The 21267-nt window shown below is 44.5% G+C and overlaps 1 protein-coding gene across 1 annotated transcript; it reads right to left on the bottom strand.

Annotated features, from left to right (window-relative positions):
- Nucleotides 1-526: 526 nt before the first annotated feature.
- LOC146833178 (keratin, type II cytoskeletal cochleal-like) lies at nucleotides 527-13054 on the bottom strand. The gene is made up of 9 exons (XM_085600834.1): nucleotides 12558-13054; nucleotides 9347-9564; nucleotides 7686-7746; nucleotides 6698-6793; nucleotides 5503-5667; nucleotides 4305-4430; nucleotides 3685-3905; nucleotides 2405-2439; nucleotides 527-2306 (listed from the first exon to the last, which is right to left on the bottom strand). Exons 1-9 carry the CDS (start codon nucleotides 13020-13022, stop codon nucleotides 2050-2052), a joined length of 1644 nt encoding a protein of 547 aa, XP_085456960.1. The 5' UTR covers nucleotides 13023-13054; the 3' UTR covers nucleotides 527-2049.
- Nucleotides 13055-21267: the final 8213 nt, after the last annotated feature.

Genomic DNA, 21267 nt, shown 5'->3' with positions numbered 1-21267 from the left:
AGAGCCTCGGTCAGTGTTTGCTGCTCTACAGGGTTGGAGTGAGCTGCTGCCTCAAGGGGCCCTTGTGATGTCTCTGTGTGCAGTAGGTCTTTATGTAGCATGCACCCCTACCACCACCCGGATGCCATGGCCCCTGATTACCACCTTGAACACCTTCCATTCAGTTTGCCTATAAGTGACAGTTCCCCAATTTTCCTAAAAATAATGTGTTAGAACCTCTTTCATCTCTTCCATAAAAACTTGGTCTTCCAGCATTGCAGGCTGTAGTCGCCATATGAGGTAGGAGCTCTTAGCGTCCCCCATCCTAGTCATATTTGCAGTGTGTTATGGTCCGAATAGAGATGTAGTCATATATATGTCAGAGATTCAAAAACACTGCCCCCCCTTCATTCATCACCCGTTGTTGCGATAATACTAGGACCCAGCAAGTGGCCAAGTGAAGTTTACCATTGTAGATGTATTTAATTCTGTTCATAGAACCCTCCTTACGTGTAGTTCTCTCACACAGTACAAATAAGACCAAGTAAAGCGATGAAAACAGCCTTTATTCAACACAAAAATGAAGAACCACCACGTTGAATTGCAAAGATGCAGTAAAAATGCAGTAAAGCAGTGGCAGAAAACGTGGCTTAGCTTAAGCAAAAGGAATGGCTGGTAGTCCACTTGAGAGAATACAGGCTAAATCCTTTGGAACAGTCGGACCACGAGCTGTGAACCATCTACCAGACTGAGAAGCAATAGAATGACTTCCCTTTGGCTCTTCACTAAGTGGTAAACAGCCTATGTCAAAGACCAGTCTGAAGTCTATGCTTTTCTAGTGTATGTATAGAGAGTTTGCAATCAGAAGATGTTGTTGGGGATCTCAGCCTTGGAACTGAGGAATGTGAGAGCTATGCAGCAATCTCTGTTATAAAGGGATGCATGACAACCATTAGTAGGGTTACCCCTATCCTAGCACCAAGCCTGTTACTTCCTATTTGCTTCCTCTATTCTTTTCAGTGGGCCTTACTGTGAACACATCTGCTCATTTAGTGCGGTAATAATCTACAGGGACTTCCACAGAAGGTTTATTAAGAACAAAATTCATGGTTGAAAGCCCAAGATGCACTTAGAGGAAACGGAGTGAGTTACTATAAGTAAACAGGGGTAACATCTGTGTTATGCACGTGAAATTTCTCATAGTCACCGATTGTTGTTTTCTGTGTATTTTATGTAACTTTTTTCTCCTGATCCACCTTTTACATACAATATTATCGCATGGGGACTGGTTCCAGCAGAAAAATTCTCCTGAGAACTGTAAAACTGTTCTAGACTTTGTGTGCCTAAACTAGCCTCCTGTCGGTATCTCAGGTAATTATTGCACATGAGGTACGCTTTTATGTGCAAATGTTATACTGAAGATCAGCAAATTGCGTTTCATATAATACTCTTGGATTTTGAGAAAATTATGCCTACCATGCAAGGATTTTTTTTTATAATTTTGTAGATAAGGCACACAAAATGTGTGACCTAATGCAAGTGTTACATCTTTCTTTATTCAGGTAGTCAATGATCAACGTACATGGACTGCGGCCTAAATTCACTGTAGTTTCATTCACTGCCATTTTAGACCATTGAAATCAGGACAAGATCATTTGTTGTGTTACTCTGAACTAGTTTTAATGTCAATTGTACGAACTGGGGCTTAGACCAGTGTGTGAAAAGTGCTGCTCAGCACAGATACTTGTTATGGAACTCGTGATCTGAGCCTGGAATCCGGTACATAGGCCCTCACTGCCCTCAGAATACACACGTGAAAACTCAGCAATTTAGGTTTATGTAAGTGACCACTCTAGACTTTTCAAAGAATATGTGTTTTGATGTTATGACTCTGTCTTGGGGAATAAGAGCACAGTTTTGGATTGCCTTTGGATTGGGAAATGCGTGAGCCTCCTTGAGCGGACAGAACAACAATGGTCATTTTTGAAAAGGTCCAGTTTTGTTGCTGGTTATTAGCGGTTCAGATCTTTCTTCAGGGTAAGCCATCAGCGCAGAGGGAGTGTCGGTCATTTAGTATCGCCGTCCGCTAGAGGACTGCATGGAGTATGAGGTCTTCTTCACAACTGCAGAGCCACCGCTACGTCCGCTTCCGCTGCTGAAGCCCATTCCGCCGCTACCTCCTCCATAGCCAGAACCTCCGCTAATGCCTCCTCCTGAGCCTCCACCAACGCCGTATCCGAAGCCACCTCCAGTGCCTCCGCTAACACTGCCTCCGTAGCCTCCACCCATGGAGCCTCCAGCGCCGCCTCCTGAGCTGCTGACCACAGCTGCGAATAAATCATAGACAGACATCAACATCATTTAATTGACTAAAAATGACAGAAACCCATATTTCTTCCCAAAATGAAATACTATAGAAACTTACAGACGCTCACGGCGGTGGCACTGTCTCCTGACATCCTGTAAAGGAGACACAAGGATAGACTTGTCAATCACAGGATGAGAAGCTCATTGGAAGTACGTCCATGCTATGTGGCCAGTGCATCGGAATCCTGAAGACAGAAACTGCACAGGACACTACAAAAGGCCACATAGACCAAGCTCATCAATAGATGTGAAACAAATGAGTAAGGCGAGGAAGGTTGCCCAGCATCATTGAAAGAGAAGAGAAAAATAGACAGATGATCTTCAAATCCTGACATGCCTGGGTTCAGATAACCAATGCAAACCGGATGGCCTCCTCCCAGAAACAGGTCTGCCATGCCACCACTTACAAAGTCCTTCAAATGTTTTTGCAGGACAGAAGCTCCCCCCTTTTTTAACCACTGCTTTTTCACTGAAGGCTACCCACAAAGGGGAAAGTTAAGTGTCATGTCCGCTCTGCATTCTGCAATTGTTTATTTTATGCAGCACCTACTCTGCACAGTCACACACACAAATATTTTTTTTTTCTAAAGAAAAATGCTGTCCCTCTAGGGATGGAATGTTAAGCTACATGTGCTAAATGTAGCCCATGAATCTCTTCGATAATACATATCTCAGAGTGGATATGTTAGCAAACAGAGCACAACTAATGGTCATCAATGGAACGATTATCTCCGCCACAGCTAAGCTATCCCTCTTTCGTCTCCGTCTAACCCATGACCCCTGCTAAATTTGCAACTACAGTTCAAGGCTGGTCTCTGAACTCAGGAAGCCATCCATCATCTGTGCTTGTCCCATAGTCTTCATCTGTGCTCTCTCTTACTATGTTTGTCTATGTCTCTCCCTTGCTCCTTCTGTATCACTCTCTCACTACTCTAGCCTCTCTACGGGAACTACAGGTAAATATTGCTTCAACACTTCATCCAAGCTCGGCCTTCTGTCTTCATCTGAGAAGGGCAGTAGCCTTCCAGTAATTTTCCTTTGGGCTCCCAATGTTTTTAAATCTGGATTCCAGCAAAACTTATAGTTTGGTCCCAATATTTTTTTTCCTGAATTTCAGTTGAGGCCAATCTCCTACGTTCTACTAAACCACCCCCTTTTCCCCAGATGAATGCACGTTGAGTCAAAATGAGCTTTCTCTATCCTCAAATATAGCGCCTTCATTGGTCTTCACTGTATGCGGTCTGCAGCAGAGGTCATTCATGGGCCTCCATAGATATCTATATATTCCCCTACCTATAGAAGTGGTCTTTAATAGGTGACATCCAATTTAGCACCCACCTGCACTCTTCTCCTTCCAGAAGCTTCCTGTAGGTGGCAATCTCAATGTCAAGGGCTAGCTTGACATTCATCAGCTCCTGGTAGTCACGCAGCTGGCGCGCCATGTCCTCCTTTGCCTTCTGTAGGGCGGCCTCAACGTTAGCCAGCTTCCTTTTGGCATCGTTGATGGCGGACTCCCCACGTGATTCTGACTCTGTGATAGCCGCCTGCAATTTGGCAACCTTTGGAAAAAAATGAATGCGCTCTTTCTTAATTAAAGCAGACATTTTTACCAGTCACATATTGTCTCAAGAAAGTTCACTTGTATGTGCTGGAAACTATAATTGCCACCTCTGATCTTAAGCACCTCACCCTAAAAACAACAAAACTGAAATGAGCCCATAAAACCAGTTCAACTGTAGCAATATCTATAATTTTCAAATTTTATTGGAGAGGTATATTTCATAACTGTTTTTATATGGTATTTATTTCTTTACCTGCTTTGCTTGTTTCCTGAACAATGCGGGCGTTCATGCTTGCTAGTCGTTAGTCATGGCTAGTATTACTACTTAGAACATTACTGTGGCTTTGTTCATCTGGAACTCATTCTGAGCTGAGTTGACATATATCTCACACTGTACCTGTTTCCTCACAGTTTCTGCCTCTGCCTTCATCCTCTGTATCTGGCGGTTGAGGTCACTGATCTCGGTCTTGGTGCTGCGCAGATCGTTGCCGTGGTCACCCGCTGACTTCTGCAGCTCTTCAAACTGAAAGTAAAACTTGTGTGTTAGGGTCGGGGTGTACGATGGTGCCTTCACAATGTGCAGGCATCTCTTGCCTATTGTTTGCTATGGGAATGACACAATATAAGGAGCTGGCATGCTGTACGTGGGTCTTCATCCTCTGGAAACACTCTCCGGGGAACACTGTCCTTTTTTATGGTAATGGGAAGGAAGTGCAAACGTTATCCTGGTTCTTCAGGCATTAGATAAGAAGCTCTATTGAATCATTTTGCTTGGCACAAAAAGGATTTATGAAAGATATAAGAAAGGGGAGTTTGGTCCACACAGAAAACACTTTCATTGCTGAGGCAAAACAGGAAAGGGGTCTAAAATGAAGGCAGACAATGAGGGCTGGCCAGACGGAAGAAGAAACGGTGGAGCCAGATCTCACTCTTCTGTCATGACGTGACTTCATAAGTGATGACCCATTGGGTGAAAAAGTCAGTGTGACGGCTGAGGACGAGAGTCGCTAATCAGTCAGAAGACGATTTTTGGGGGACTTTAGGAGCTACTGATGATCAACGACCAGTGTTCGATGTAAGAGACTGAAGTGGTTCTTGGTGGTCATACCGAAGAGGCAAGTCTTGTGGGAGAATGAAAGATCAATGACTCCTCTTTCATCCCAACAATATCGATAATGGATCACAGGAGCCAGTGGCCCAAATGATGTGCACAATGAAACTGCTCCAGCCTCACCTATTAGGACATTCAGCTTGGCACCCGCTCATAGAGCTGCACAGCACCAGAGGGATTGCATTATTGAAAACAATTTGGACATTATGTGTCACAAAATAACAATTTTGGGCTAATTTATAAAAGATTGATGGGATAGTGTATGGAGCGATCAAGTGAGTGCATATTGCGACTTGTTTACATTGTGCCTCATCAATTTTGCTATGTGACTTATTTAAGCTCCATTGTATTACTATTTGGTTGCTGGAGCAGATTTCCTCAATGGTCTCTGAGGGTAAAAATAATGACAGTATCCTTTATATTACACAGCTTGTGCTCCTGGAGTTGTGCCTTTTTATTCCTCTCAATGACAGCTGGTGCTCACCTTCTGCTGGTAGAATGATTCTGACTCAGCCCGGCTCCGCTTCGCGATCTCCTTGTACTCATTCTCCACCTCGGCGATGATACTGTCAAAGTTGATGTTGCGGTTGTTGTCCATGGACAGAATAACCGAGGTTTCTGAGATTTGGGAGTGCAGCTGGTTGATCTCCTGAAAAAAACACAGGCCAAACAAATGTGGATCAAATGTACACCAAATCTCTAATAAAACGGAATCCAGACTGCTGAACATCCTTCCACCTTGAGGAGCCCTCTTTGTTTGTTTGGGTTCTGTCTTCACTGAAGAGCGGCATTGTAGTTTTTCAACATAGAAAGGGGTGTGCAGTGGGTGCCATGCTTTCAGCACTGTTTACAAGCACAGCATTAAACGAGTGGTCAGGAAGACATGGTCAGGCACACAACCACTGCATTTGGACAATATTAGCTTATTCAATGGAAGGATATTTATGGCAGCCCAATTTTGGATATCAGCTTCAATGAAAAAGCAAATGGTGTGTTAATGAGTGCCAATATAGGGTAACCTTTTATCCCAGCAAGAAGATGGGCCCATACATATCAATCAATAAGAGGCAGCCCCAAGTGGTAACAATTGGAGATCTTATTCATGTAATAGAAAACATTTGACCAGACCCAGCCAAAGGCCAATGAGGTATGGTCTGCCTTCTGCCTATCACAATATGTCAACAGAAGTATGTCTTGATGCATTCTCTTTCCCATCCGCACGGGCTCCCCTACGGAGTACCTTACAGCCGCTTGTCACCTATCTGCACAAGTGATCTGATCGTGTGTGCTACTGGTTTCTCCATGTCATAACAAGTCACTGCATCCTACATGTATTTTTTCTACATTTCTACTCACAACACGTTGATGTGTCGTGTTCAGGCAAATGTCAGGCTAAGTGGCCATTCTGCTTCCTCTGCTGTTCTGGCATTTGCACAGTGAACTGCAGACTCTGAAAGCAGGATAGCTACCGTGACTCAATTATGCCCCTGTGGCCACATTCTAGTCTTGCCCTCCTGCATTCTGTAGCTGCTTTGAACATGTTGGCCAGGACTAGTTTTAGTTTCCAGTCCAACCCTGCATAATTTGTGTGCTTTTGCCTCCTGTCCCTACACACACGAGCGCCTGATGTATTAATCAAGTGGTGCTTTGACTGGGGAGAACAGGGCTCAGTAACTTACTTCTTCATACATCTTTGTCAGGAAGTGGATCTCGTCAGATAGTGCTTCAACCCTGGACTGCAATTCCACTTTCTTCAAGTAGGCAGCATCCACATCCTGTTGAAAAGAAGCACGTGATCATCGGAAGAATTTACCAGCAACAGCAAGAAGTAGAATCTCTGGACCACAGAAGCTTAGAGCGCTCCCTAATTGTGCAATGTCATTGTCCTACCCAAATACCATCATAGGGTTAGCGTGACACGTAAGAGCCAGGGATAACTTCAGTGGGATTTCCAAGTAGGCCCAGGCAACTCTTTAACACGCCATCCTTCATCAGGGCACTCACGACCAGAACTGTTCACACCCATGAAATCATACAACCGTGGGCAACTCTGAGGTAGGACTAGAAAGCCTGAACCTGGAAAAAGCATGCAGAAAATCATACTGACGCTGCAGGATGATCATTCAGTTATGCCATAAGTTCGGACCCCACCCCCGACTCCTCCTTCATGACAGCCTTGCATACTAGGTTACCTTCATCGGCCTGGTGCGCCACCATCCATGGGGCAACCATGGAACAAAGAGGACGCACCCATGGTGGCACAGATTTATAGACCCTTCTGATCACCACTTCCGGGTCATGTGTGAAGGACGACGGGAAAGGACCCTAGAGGGCAGTGTGGATGCGGTGGACTTAGCCATGCCAACAAAGTGGCCACCTCCCTTCATGTTGGAGCGACTAATAAGCGCCCGGCAGTTATTTGCGGGTTACTTTTCTCAGGATCACACAGGTCTGCTTGGCTGTTATCTGATTCAGTCGATCGCCATATAGGGATACGTTCCATATTGTCAACTTCACCCTTCATAGAAGTTCTATGCATCTGAACGATAAAAGGGTTTTACCACAAACTCTTGCAAATGGTTTATACAGCGCGTTTCTAAAACCTTGAAATGGTTGTTTTTGTCATCCGTTGTCATCATTTCGCGGATTAAAAGCCGCTTCACTCACCTTTTTAAGCACCACGAACTCATTCTCGGCCTGTGTGCGCTTGTTGATTTCCTGTTCGTATCTGTCAAAAGCAAGAGGGATTGAAGTAATGGTTTGTTTTTCTAAGCACAGCCTCTACTCAAGATCAAAGTCAACAAAAGTGCAGCATGGACGACGTCAAGGCCATCAGGAAAGGTGGACAAGCTGTGCTTGAAGCTGGGTGGCAGAGGAAATGCCTCATCCAAAATGCAAAAGTGAAATGACACTGATCGCAATGAATTTCAATCAAGTTCAGGTTATCATCCTTTATGGTAAATCTTATAAAGCCATACACTTTTCTCAAGATAAGCTACCCTCCTGAAAATCTATTAGATAGCGTGATTATCCCCTGTAAATAACGAAAGAGCCCATTTTAGTAACACATATTCCCAACTTCAGAGTAGTCAGCTATTCCTTCAGCTGCAGGTAATTATTGATCTTCTATACATTATTCGTGCAAAGTTTGTGCAGTATGCTAGGTTTGTGCAGTATGCTAGGTTTGTGCAGTATGCTAGGTTTGTGCAGTATGCTAGGTTTGTGCAGAATGCTAGGTTTGTGCAGTATGCTGGGTTTGTGCAGTATGCTAGGTTTGTGCAGTATGCTGGGTTTCTGCAGTATGCTGGGTTTGTGCAGTATGCTAGGTTTCTGCAGTATGCTGGGTTTGTGCAGTATGCTAGGTTTGTGCAGTATGCTAGGTTTGTGCAGTATGCTAGGTTTGTGCAGTGTGCTAGGTTTGTGCAGTATGCTAGGTTTGTGCAGTATGCTGGGTTTGTGCAGTATGCTGGGTTTGTGCAGTATGCTAGGTTTGTGCAGTATGCTAGGTTTGTGCAGTATGCTAGGTTTGTGCAGTATGCTAGGTTTGTGCAGTATGCTGGGTTTGTGCAGTGTGCTAGGTTTGTGCAGTATGCTAGGTTTGTGCAGTGTGCTAGGTTTGTGCAGTATGCTAGGTTTGTGCAGTATACTAGGTTTGTGCAGTGTGCTGGGTTTGTGCAGTATGCTAGGTTTGTGCAGTATGCTAGGTTTGTGCAGTATGCTAGGTTTGTGCAGTATGCTGGGTTTGTGCAGTGTGCTAGGTTTGTGCAGTATGCTAGGTTTGTGCAGTGTGCTAGGTTTGTGCAGTATGCTAGGTTTGTGCAGTATGCTAGGTTTGTGCAGTGTGCTGGGTTTGTGCAGTATGCTGGGTTTGTGCAGTATGCTAGGTTTGTGCAGTATGCTAGGTTTGTGCAGTATGCTAGGTTTGTGCAGTATGCTAGGTTTGTGCAGTGTGCTGGGTTTGTGCAGTATGCTGGGTTTGTGCAGTATGCTGGGTTTGTGCAGTGTGCTAGGTTTGTGCAGTATGCTGGGTTTGTGCAGTATGCTGGGTTTGTGCAGTATGCTAGGTTTGTGCAGTATGCTAGGTTTGTGCAGTATGCTAGGTTTGTGCAGTATGCTGGGTTTGTGCAGTATGCTGGGTTTGTGCAGTATGCTAGGTTTGTGCAGTGTGCTAGGTTTGTGCAGTGTGCTAGGTTTGTGCAGTATGCTGGGTTTGTGCAGTGTGCTAGGTTTGTGCAGTGTGCTAGGTTTTTGCAGTATGCTAGGTTTGTGCAGTGTGCTAGGTTTGTGCAGTGTGCTAGGTTTGTGCAGTATGCTGGAGTTTCTCTTACTTGGTCTTGCACTCTTCAACAAGGTTCTCCAGGTTCTTCAATTCTCCGCTAAGGCGACCTTTGTCATTTGTCGTGAAGTCCAGATTCTTCCTTAGGGTGCTGATGTATGCTTCAAAGAAGGACTCAAGACCCTTTCCAGGACCCTTTTTGTTATCTTGTTCCTGCAAAAGATGCCACTTGGTCTCCAGAACCTGGTTTTGTTGCTCCAGAAATCGTACCTGAAACCCAGCGAGTATATAAATTAAACAACCAAGAAAGATGTAAAGAGGTACAGCTGCTGTCAGATCACTTTCTGTAGGCATTAGAATGGTGTTGGAGTTGAAACACAGAAGTGTTACCAACATGCTAACAGGAAATTCATTCATATCAGCCATTTGATGTACAGAATTAGGCGGGTGCCAGATTTTGAGGACGTGTAGTTGTGTAGTAACAAGTACTATAGGAAGAAATAAATGGCAAAGAAAAGCAAAGGAGAGATCAGGGATAAAAGAAAGTGAAAAAATACTAGAATGTCATTTTAGTGTTGAAGTATAATGCACCAAATCTCCATGGTAGTGTAGCACTAGGGGATTGTGGGCAGGGTAATAACTAGCACAGTGATACCTCCTAGATTTCATCTTGCTTTCATTTTATTAAAGGAAGTTGAGGGGACTAATGAAGACTAGAGAAATGTAAAGACTAGTGGTCCTAAAGTTGTGACAAAAGATTTCATTGCATCTTATTTGGATACCTGGTTTGTATTGGTAACAACACTCTTCAATAAAATCCTGGAATCAAGTCTTGTATTGTCATTGGGAGAGCGGAATCTGTTGTGTCCATATTCAAGAAGGATAATCCTATGAACTTGGTTAACTACTGCCCCATCTCATTGTTCGATGGGTCAAAGAAATTCTTTAGGAAAATATTTGCCTCTAGATTACAGGACTATTTGATTAATAGAACCACAGAAACCTAGCTGGCCGACTTTCATCACAAACTAGGCCCTGTTGAACAGGAATTATATCTGTTTTATTTTGTCATGAAATATGTTCCTCAGAAATGGGGGGGGGGGGGGGTCTTAGCCTTTCACATTTGTTAATATGTTAGAAACATTGTACTGTACTTGAAAGGCTAATAGAAGGAATACCTGTAGTATACACAAGTAACTGCACTGTGATGCTGTATGGCTACAACACTTCTCCATTTGTAGGGGTGCTCACCATGGTTGTTTATTTGTCCCACTTCAATGTAATCTATTTATTTAATCATATGCCTGGGTGCTTAGCTACGTATGAAGTAGATGGCCCAAGAGAAAATATCACTTCATGCTGTGTTTTCTATCTATGGATGATAGTGCATTGCTGGCAAGGAAATAACGATTTGCATAGGCTTTTCTTTGCTTTCCAAGGCCAGTGATTAGCAAACTAGAGGTGGATACACCAAAGTCAAAGAGCTTAGTGGTGGGACCATAATATTCCCTTAAGAGATCATTTTCTATTGAACAGTCATAATTTAGACACTGTCACTCTCTTTGCAAAAAAAGGGGTGTCTGAGCCGTCTCAGTCGCAAATACTGAAAAGTGAAATATCCTACACAACTCAATATATATATATATATATATATATATAGATATATGTATATTAGCACATAACTAAAAATATGCACGAGACCCATATCTTCCTCATTGTAGGTCCAGATGGAAAAAAATGGCAGTTAGTTATGGGGACACAACAAATTAAATGCTTTTACTAAAGTATAGGGAGGATTTTTTAGGAAAATCTGCATGTCACCAAAGTCCACTTCAATGAAGTCATTTAGGACGGAATTGCACTCTAATTATGTTGCTGATGATTCTGCAAGCATACCTGCTAATATGCAGCTAAGAGTGGACAAATCGTTCTCTATCGTTTTTCAAGCAATTTAATGAGATCTCCTAATGGTAGATAATATGGCAACCCCGCTCTAGGTTTCTCCTTTTGAACAGTGATTGGTTTAGCTCTTTCAATGTTTTAGTCAGATAAGCCCTCACAAGTCCATACAACACCAGGATTGATCATAAGCAGATATTAGGATAAAATGAATCATCAATGATTTAACTGAATTCTTGATAGCTCTTTTGGGCCTACATTTCTCCGCATTAAAAAAAAATAGAATCCAGGAAAATTATGGTAATCTAATGTTCTACCTTTAACCGGCATCTCTCTAAGGGCAGTTTTGCCTTGGGATCATGCCCTCAAGATGTTACACTAACTAAATTGAAGAATATGGTCATTTTTGTGCTTGTCACCTTGCATGCATTTAGAAGGAATTGCATTTTGGCCTTACATGTTCTCTCTAATTTGCTAAAAAGATGGGAGAAACCACTCAACTAATATTGGATTATGGTATTAGAACTCGAAAATAGGTATTACTATTGTGTGAAAGTACTGGCGGAATGAAAATTATTCATTTTATTTCAAATTATATTGTGAAATCTTGAAGGACTACGAGAACTGTAAAATAAAAATTGCTTATTATTTCATATTGGAGAACAACTGTGACATCTTTGATAAAGTTGGAAATATTGTCAGTTTTTAATCAGTGACAGTTCTGTTTTTAAGTTCCAAGCTTTGATGGATTGAATGTATAATGCGTATATATCAGTATCAATCAATACTTTACTGTACAGTTACTTTAAACCTGTACAATTGTCCATTTATCCAGTAAAAAATATGTCAGTTACTGGTAAATGAGCTAGATTCTCAAAATGATCGGATACAAAACAATGTTTCTATGCAACATCAGATGTGTCATTAAAAATCAAAATTATACATTAAACAGTGAAAACTGTGCTGCATAATTAGAAATATGATTAACAATAATGAATAATAGATTACATTGTTAGGAAGGATAACTTTGTAAACAAGCAGGCTCTAATAAATTAATTAAGAAGTGTCAAAATCCTTTTAATATGTCTAGTTCGGTGCTTTTCTATCAATCTTTTTCGTTTCTGAGTTTTTAGCAGCTCTAAAAGACATTTATTGGTCTTGCTTGCTATTAATTGTAATAGCAAATTGAATAAAGTGTGGGAGCTAGAAGCAGGCCTATTTATCGCAGTTTGTATTAATTTTAATATGTTGATGGAAATTATTTTCCCGAATAATATATAACCAAAGATTCAATGGTCTTGATGGTTGTTGCTCTATTCATAGTAATAAAAGTGAATATCAAGGTTTGGAGACCAAGGACTTACCTTATCGATGAAGGTGGCAAATTTATTGTTGAGCGTCTTGATCTGCTCCCTCTCCTGTGTTCGTACCCTTTGGATACTTGGATCAACCTCCAAGTTGAGTGGGGCCAAGAGACTTTGATTGATGGTAACTTCCTGGATGCCACCTGGTGGGCAAGTTGGAAATCCAGAGCCTCCCCCAAACCCAAAACCAGCTCCACCACCAAACCTAACAGAAGTTCCACCGCCTGTGCCACTACCAAAGATGCTTCCAGCTCCACCACCAGAATTATAGCCACCCATATAACTGCTGCTACTGCCACTGGTGGACATTCTTTTACCAGTCCCTAGATTGTGGTGACTTCTGCTACCAAAGCTGATACCACCACTGTGTCTAGAACCCCCTCCTATTCCACGAGAGACAGAGTGAGAGCTGTAGCAGAGTCTGCCACTATTTCCATGCCTCCCACTGGTCGATTGTTGGGACATGTTGATGGCTATGAAGTGGAATGGCAATACGACTTGAGGAAAGCAAGTGCCTCTGCTTTGAGAGATGCACTCACCTCCTTTTATATGTATTTTTTTGGGCTTGGTTGTGAGGGAGTAAGAACAGGATTTTTTATTGTAATAATTTGTTGAGTATGTGTTGAGCTGGCAGAAACCCATATTCATTGGCTTGTTAAACGTTGCAATACCCTGGCACACAGTTAGCACTTCCTATAAAATTTATATATTTGTTGCTAATTGCTAGTGATGCAAAATAACCTAGTTTCACTTCTGGTAACCCAGATAAAGGCTATCTTTTGCAACAGTGAGCCATGATTCTGTGAAGGTTCATTTTTACAAGAGTGAGGCACATGGGTGGTACAGTCTTATTGGCATTTTACCAAAATTAGCCGAAATCATTCCTGAATACTATTGCATGAATCATGCACTGGTTTATGCCCATGCCATTTCTCACTGCGGTGGAGGACAGCCGCTGAAGAACGGTGAGGGGGCACCTAACGGCTGCCCCTGTGGGAGCAGCGGTTTTTACCAGCACTGAGGCCCCTGCAGAGTGGAGGATTGCTGTGGCAGGGCCCGCGTGGGGGTAGGACTGGACCCGTGAAGCGGAGGGCGGCAGATTGAGGGTGGAAGGGGGTGTGTAGTGCTGTTGCACGAAACTGCGTGGGGGCCTGTCTCTTCCCCCGCCACGCTGATACTATTACCTTGCGGGGGGCAGACGGCGGTGCCCCCCGGATGCTGTTGCCACCTGTTGCATGAGGGGTGAGGGGATCTCACCATCATTTGCCCACGGTCTCGCCCTGCGTGATGTCCTGAGCTGTCTCCTGCTAACGCTGGATATTGAATATGCTGCGGGTGGCAGAGTGGGGACCTCCGGGGCCTCAGGAGCGGCAGAGGAAGCGATGCATTGGTCCCAGCCTTGCGGAGCGGTATAACTGATACCAGGAGTCGCGGTGGGCCCCTGGAAGTGGCCTTTTCTGGGTGTGTAGGTCGCTTGAGCGCGGAGCGGCGGAAGGCCACGGGCAGTACTGAGCAGAGTTGCGTCTGGCAGGCTCACTGCACGAATACACTCCAGAACACTGAGCCAGCCGACGGAAGCCACCGAGATTATTACCGAACGTTGGTGAAGCAGGGTGAGTGACACACAGCAGACCTCGCTCCTTGAAGGTAGGAGACCATCTGGCAGCCATAAGGGGCAACACTACATATCTTAAACCACATATTGAGTTGCAGGACATGAGGGAGACTTGAACGGGTAGGCCTGGGGGTATCCGTGGCTACACCCATGAATCCACTGAGTGTGGCCAGTAGGAACCCAGCACCATTGGGACTCATACCCTCTGGGCCTGCGCCATTGGGTTGGTGCTGCGTTGAACTGCATCTCCTCTACCGCTATCACCCCTCACGCACTGACAGCACCCATTAACCCCTGGCAGCCATCATGGGAAGACCTAAAGGGAAGGTACTGGACAATACCACGGCTGTGGAGGGGCCCTCCGGGACGCCCGGGGACAGGGCTAGGCTCCTATTGCCTGGCGCCTCCTCCTCAGAGCCGGGCAATCTACCCCCTGACTAACTCGATCTGATCCTAAAGAAGGTTAGAGATTCGCGCAGAGCAATAGAGCAGCAAATTGGGTCTCTCACGACTGACCTCAACCTCCTTCGAGCGGATCATGGGAAACTCGCCGATGCAGTCCACGAACAGGAGAAAACATTATCCAGCATGGAACCTAAACTTGCGGAACATGATACACAAATAAAACAGCTGCAGCAGCAGGTCACCGGCTTGCAGGACAGAGTCGAAGATGCTGAGGGAAGAAATCGATGCAATAACATACGCGTACTTGGACTTCCTGAACGTAGTGAAGGCACCAAACCGGCAGACTTTATGGAAACATGGCTCGAAGAATATGTGGCTCAAGATGGCCTATCCCCATACTTCTGTGAGGAGCGGGCACATAGAATTCCTACTGGAGTGCCAAAGGCAGGAGCGCCCCCCAGACCGTTGAATGTCAAAATACTTAATTATAGGGACCGTGATGTACTCCTAAAAAAGCCGAGAGAAAAACGAATGATCCAATACGAGAATCAGAAGATCTCGTTTTACCCCGACTATACCATAATGGTGCAGCGCCAACGGTCCTCTTATCAAGCAGTCAAGGAGAAACTACGTGCTGCCCAACTCAAATACGCACTTCTATTCCCAAGATGTTTGAAAATCATTCACAACCGGAAAACTTATTTTTTCAACAGCCCGAATGATGCAGGGGAATGGCTGGAGGTGATGGGCCTGAAATCCAGTCAGGACAGACTATTCGGCTCATCACGACGTGGCCTCACACAATCACAGAAATGCGACTCCCAGCGTTGTGCTAAGAGCAAGTCAAGCACCAAGATAGTCGGCCCGACACGTGATCAGCGGAGGCGCTGGCCCTGGCTGGCTCCTTTTGAGAAGACAACTCCAAGATCTTGTCGGACTCTGAAGACAGCAATACCATTCACTCAGACTCGGATCACAGCATCACCCTGTTCCCCTCCGTTACACCCCAAACTGTGGATGATCTGGTAGACAATTGACGTGGTCCACTATGTCGTTTCGACTAAACTCAATGAAGAAACACTAGAAACTTTAGTGGGACTACACAGTATACCTGTATCCTTTTGTCTTAGCTCAATTATGCTGTTTGTTGATAGTCTGTGATTAATTGCAAGGTTACGAACTGGCATGCTGTACTGCTCCTCCTCATAATTGCATAACCGGAGCCTACAAACCTTGATAATAGCCTTTTTGTTGCAACCAGGGAGGCCCACCGCCTTTAGGTTAAATCCCCAGTGGCCCCCTACTAGGCGATTATGATTGTTAATTGATATATCATGTTTATCCCCTTGGGCTCTGTCGAGCTACCGGAGCTCAGTAGTTGAGAAATTCTAATATGGCCAGTGGCAATGACCCCCCACATGGCGAACGCACTGTAGTATTGTACACAAATGTTGTAGTTTTTTGTTTGGCCCAACACAGTTCAATGGCTGCGCCAAGTATTTTTGGTTTGAAGGGAATGGGGCACTCCTGGTCTGCAAACATTAATTGGCTCCGTGTTAGGAGGAGCCCTGTTCACATTACCCACCTATGTCCAATAACATCACCACTTTGGGTTCTTATAACCTGTTGACCTGGAATGTGCGTGGTCTGGGGGCAGAACACAAAAGGCACCGAGTTCACGCTTATCTACTAAGGCAGAAGGCCCATATCGTCTCCCTTCAGGAATCACAGTTTACTGACTCTGAAGCCTTGAAGACCCGCAAAAAATGGAGCGGTCACATGTTCTCCACTAATTTCTCGGCCTTTGCATGAGGAGCAACTATATGGATCCGCCATGGGGTCCCTTTCAAAGAATTAGATCACCGCGTACATGATCAGGGGAGATATATACTGTTGAGGGGAACGCTGGATGTGCTACCTGTTGTTCTGGGCAGTATTTATGCCCTGAACTTCGATCAAGACAAATTCTTTCAACGGTTGAGCACTGCTCTAATTGGGTGGGACACAATTCCTTGGATTCTGGGTGGGGATTGTAATGCCGTTCTAGATGTGGACTTAGATAGATCTCAACCTCCATTACATGGCACTGGCGCCCGCAAACAAGCTGATCTCCTCACAACCTGGATGAACGGCTGGGAATTGACTGATATTTGGCGATCTTTGCACCCTACACACAGGGAATATTCCTTTTATTCACCAGTTCACCAACTTCACACCAGGATTGACAGGTTCTTAGGGTCTCGCATACATACTACACAAATACACCACTCCACTTATTTAGCTAAGACTTTCTCTGACCATAACCCTTTGGAACTCACGCTCACATGGGGTAGAGTCCCCACCCCAGTCTCCACCTGGAATTATGGCCTCATCTCCTAGAAGATACTCTGTTCCGTAACACAAATTATCTGTCCGAAAACTGAAATACAGCCTCCTCCAACCTCGTTGATTGGGATGCACTTAAGGTGGTAGTGCGGGGTTCGGCAATTGGGACCATAGTAGGGGCTAGACAGGAAATACACCAATGCCTTATGGATATAGAAACCCAAATGACAGACCTGGAGCAAGCAGCGGTGTCGGACCCAGATCAAAGGGAGTCCTTGCAGGAGGCCCGCATTCGACATGCAGAGATCCTAGAAGATCTCCATGTCATAGACCACCGGGACTTTACACAGCGGAAGCATACTGAGGCCAACAAGTCTGGTACGCTGCTGGCCCGGATTCACCAGCATTCTTGCACCCACCAAAAGGGGTCTGGTGCATACACAAATTTAGATAAACAAGGCCTTTTGTTGTTACCTCAGTAGGCTCTATGCTGTCTCCACACATACTAATGACGTGCTATTAGAGGACTTCTTAAATGAACTAACGTTCCCCAGTATTAGAGACGACACAAAGGAAGAGCTTTCTGGCCCCATCACCCAGCATGAAATACGAGCGGCGATTAAGGGCCTCAACTGTAATAAATCCCCCGGGCTTGATGGCCTACCCAAGAATTTTATGAAACTTATTCAGACCCTCTTGTCCCTAAATTAGAAGAACTATATAAGACGGCCCTAGACATCAGTCATCATTCACAATCCACTATGCAAGCTCTGGTCGTCTCCCTCCCCAAACCGGGACGAGATGGCACCGATTTATCCAGTTACCGACCCTTATCGCTAATAGCGACTGAATATTAAATCCTTAGTAAGACCTTGGCCAACCGCCTCCTGCCAGCCCTAAATACCCTTATACACAGGGAACAATGCGGATTTCTCCCAGCCCGCAGTACTTCCCTAAACACTAGATAGCTACACCACGTCATGGCGGCTACACCAATGGAATAATGGAATACACCAATGCGGGCTGTCTAGCATTGGATCTTCGTCAGGCCTTCAACTCCATCACTTGGTGATATATGTTTGCAGCCTTACGACGATTCAGTCTCCCTCCAGGTTATCTCCAATGGGTACGTCTGCTCTACACCAATCCCACCGCTAGAGCACGCACTGGGAAGCATATTTCCTGTGAATACGCTATACATAGGGGCACTCGACAGGGGTGCCCTCTATCGCCCCTATTGTTTGTCTTGGCGCTAGAACTCCTAGCGATAGCGCTGCGGCAATTGGCCGAGAGGCTAGGGATACCGCTCAATGGTACCACGCATTTAATTTCAATAACTGCAGATGACATCCTCATCTATTTACACGACATGATAGCTAGTGCGGAACCCTTTCCCATTATATTCTATACCTTTGAGCGTATCTTGGGCCAAGCCATTAATGAGGGAAAGTCAAACGCCTTTTAATTTCGTTACGGACCATGTCCGGACATACTTCCTTTTGGCACCTACAACTTGCCGATAGCGCACAACACCTTTAAATATCTGGGGATCCGTGTATACAGGGCGCACTCTGATCAACTCAATGGTAATTTAATGCGGCCGATCACAGCCATACGCTCAAGTATATATTTCTGGGCATCCCTACCATTATCGGCAATGGGGCGGATTGCCATTTCTAAAATGGTGATGCTCCCCCGTCTTTTATATTTCTTTGTAAACCTACCCCTAATAGTCCCACAAGCTGTATTCAGAACATTAGATGAACTTCTCTTGGAGCTTATATGGGGGAAAGGCCGGCATAGGGTTAGCCTCAAGAAATTGCAGCTGGAACCCCACAAAGGCGGATTAGGGGTTCCAGACTTCAGGGCCTACTACTATGCATGCCAACTACAGTGGTTATCCTTCTGGACAGCAGGCAGAAACCTGCAGGAAATAGGCTACGGATCCCGAGATTTAGAGTGCAGAACCCTTCACAGATTATTGCTCCCCAAAATCAAACTCCTGTTGAAGGGACCTCCCTTACTAACAACCGCACTCCAATGTTGGAAGAAGGCCTTACAATATACCTCGGGGGAAACCCTGTATGCGAGGAATATCCCGTTATTAGGTATACCACTTCCTGGGGGAAGGCTAACGAAGGTACGAATACAGGACTGGGCGGAGGCTGGAGTGGAGAAGGTTGGATCGCTCTTTGGGGATGGCATGTTTGTGCAAGCCACCGGAGCAACAGATCACCATTATCTGCTATATGCTGCTGTTGCCCACTACAATAGAGAAACATGGGCACCCCAGCGCATTAAACCTCCGCAACATGAGTTGGTACACTTGCTATACTACATGGAGAAGGGAGGCCACCTAATGAAATGGCTGTACACTGGTATTAGGGCGCAAGCATCCATCACACTCACTGATCTCCAAGCAAAGTGGGCAGAAGTCACAGACACATATATTACTGACAAAGCCTGGGCGAGTATCCTAGAACATCCCAAACAGGTATCCCGTAACACCCGACTTACGTTTATACAAACTATGGTGCTACATAGGTCCTATTTAACCCCAAAGAGCATCCCGTGTATGTTCCCTGAGGCACAAAACTGTTGCCCCAATGCAGGGCAGAGGAAGCGGGCTTTATCCATATGTTATGGGCTTGCCACTGCCTCGGTGCTTACTGGGGTGGGGTTCGAAGAGCACTCGAAGAGACCACACATTTAACGATCCGTGACAACACTGTGGAATGCCTGCTGGGTCTCCGCAAACGTTCTAGTGCCCTAGGGGTCCAGTTGAGATTCCCCGCCTTAGGTCTTATCTTAGCCATGAGAGGGATTACCACGAGATGGAAATCTCCTCGATGCCCTCCGTTAACAATGTGGCAGGAGGATACGATCTGATGGTGTGGGGCCGAGAGTGCGGCAATTAGATGAGAGGAGGTGAGAGGACTATGGAAACATCCCATTTCCCTAGAATGGGACCGCATGCTAGAAGATTTTAGACAGTTACATCTTACACCTGGGCCCGTCACTCCTACTCCATAATATATCCATAATACTACATCACACGTGACACAGACTTGTTAAGGTCATCTCTGAACCCAGACAGCACACCACCAATAACTGGGAGCAAAGGGATCTAGGCAGATGTATGGTAATAGGCTGAATGTTACAACAATAAAAAGGCAGACCAGGAGGGAGGGTGGTGGGAGGGTAAGGACATGTTTTAGTTAATATGATAGTTCAAATTGCATTTTAGAAAGTAATTGCTCCAGGTAATAACTTTGTACCTTATAAGCACGCATTACTGGTTGTACATGTGCACAGAATAAATCTTGATGTATTGTTATCCACACTCAAGCGTATTACCCTACAAATAAATTATTTGGCTAAGAAGACACAACAAAAAACGAAAATGCTGTAATGTACCAAGTAATAACATTGTAAACACTTTCTGGTGCTCAATAAAGTTTCATGTGCTCAATTGCTTAATATCAATAAAATAGTTTTATGAAACTCAGAACAACAAAGAGGGACACTTCTTAAAGGAGTGTCACTATCATAGACATATTTTACACTCTTTGGAGGTTGTTTTTATTCAAATGAATTCATAGGTGGCTCTGACTTATGCCATTCGACCTGTTCAACTTTATTAAAACTGCTTCTAAGTATGTTTAATTGCCCTCATCTGTGGCTTTGTGATTGTTGCTTAAACATGACTTTGCAATTAAATAAACCATTTTGCCTGGTAGAGGTTTTTATGGGGTGTTAGCATAAGCACGCCTTAAGTATAATAAAATCCAATATAATAAGCTCATAAAACAAGGTTTACTATGGTGATGTCTATCATTTTCTAAATCTGTTAACTTTTTACAATGAAGTACATATTTGCTTGCCGTGCTGCCTAGCTTTGAACGCTATAATAGCTCTGGCACTGTAACAGAAACATCCTGACTAGCTGTGTTTTGTGAATGGGATTCTTTTAGGCCGCTCGTACATCACACCTAGAGTCAGGTACTAACTAGAACACCCACTTATGCTCACTTCAATGCTACACTGACGAAAGGTCTGTGAGGGAAATTGGGTCACTGGTTGGGGGGTTGAAACCCTACTCAAGACCCAAACAAAATTCTTGTCAGGGTGAGGCACAGGCAAACCCCAAATTTACCTGTGTTCAAATCTCTGGTAGCTTACCACAAAAGCAGTAAGTCTTAAATTAGAGGGAAAGTGTAAATTGTTTTTACAGCACTTCAAACAGTAATAAAGTGAAAACACAATACAAGAAAAAAGTACCACTTCAAGTTGGAAAAATAGAGTAAATGTAATGCATTGTTTGAGATCAAAATGACAAAAAAATCCAATCAGTATAACCGGAGA

Source organism: Triturus cristatus, chromosome 4_2, assembly GCF_964204655.1.
Source record: "Triturus cristatus chromosome 4_2, aTriCri1.1, whole genome shotgun sequence".
NCBI classification, from domain to species: domain Eukaryota; kingdom Metazoa; phylum Chordata; class Amphibia; order Caudata; family Salamandridae; genus Triturus; species Triturus cristatus.
This window is presented reverse-complemented; position numbering and strand designations above follow the sequence as displayed.

Excerpts from the sequence above, each read along its gene's own strand:
- LOC146833178 (XM_085600834.1), bottom strand. The coding sequence starts at position 13,022 with ATGTCCCAACAATCGACCAGTGGGAGGCATGGAAATAGTGGCAGACTC. Across the intron at positions 5,668-6,697 it reads TGACAAAGATGTATGAAGAA|GAGATCAACCAGCTGCACTC; the intron begins GTAAGTTACTGA and ends TGTTTTTTTCAG. Across the intron at positions 2,440-3,684 it reads CTGGAAGGAGAAGAGTGCAG|GATGTCAGGAGACAGTGCCA; the intron begins GTGGGTGCTAAA and ends TCTCCTTTACAG.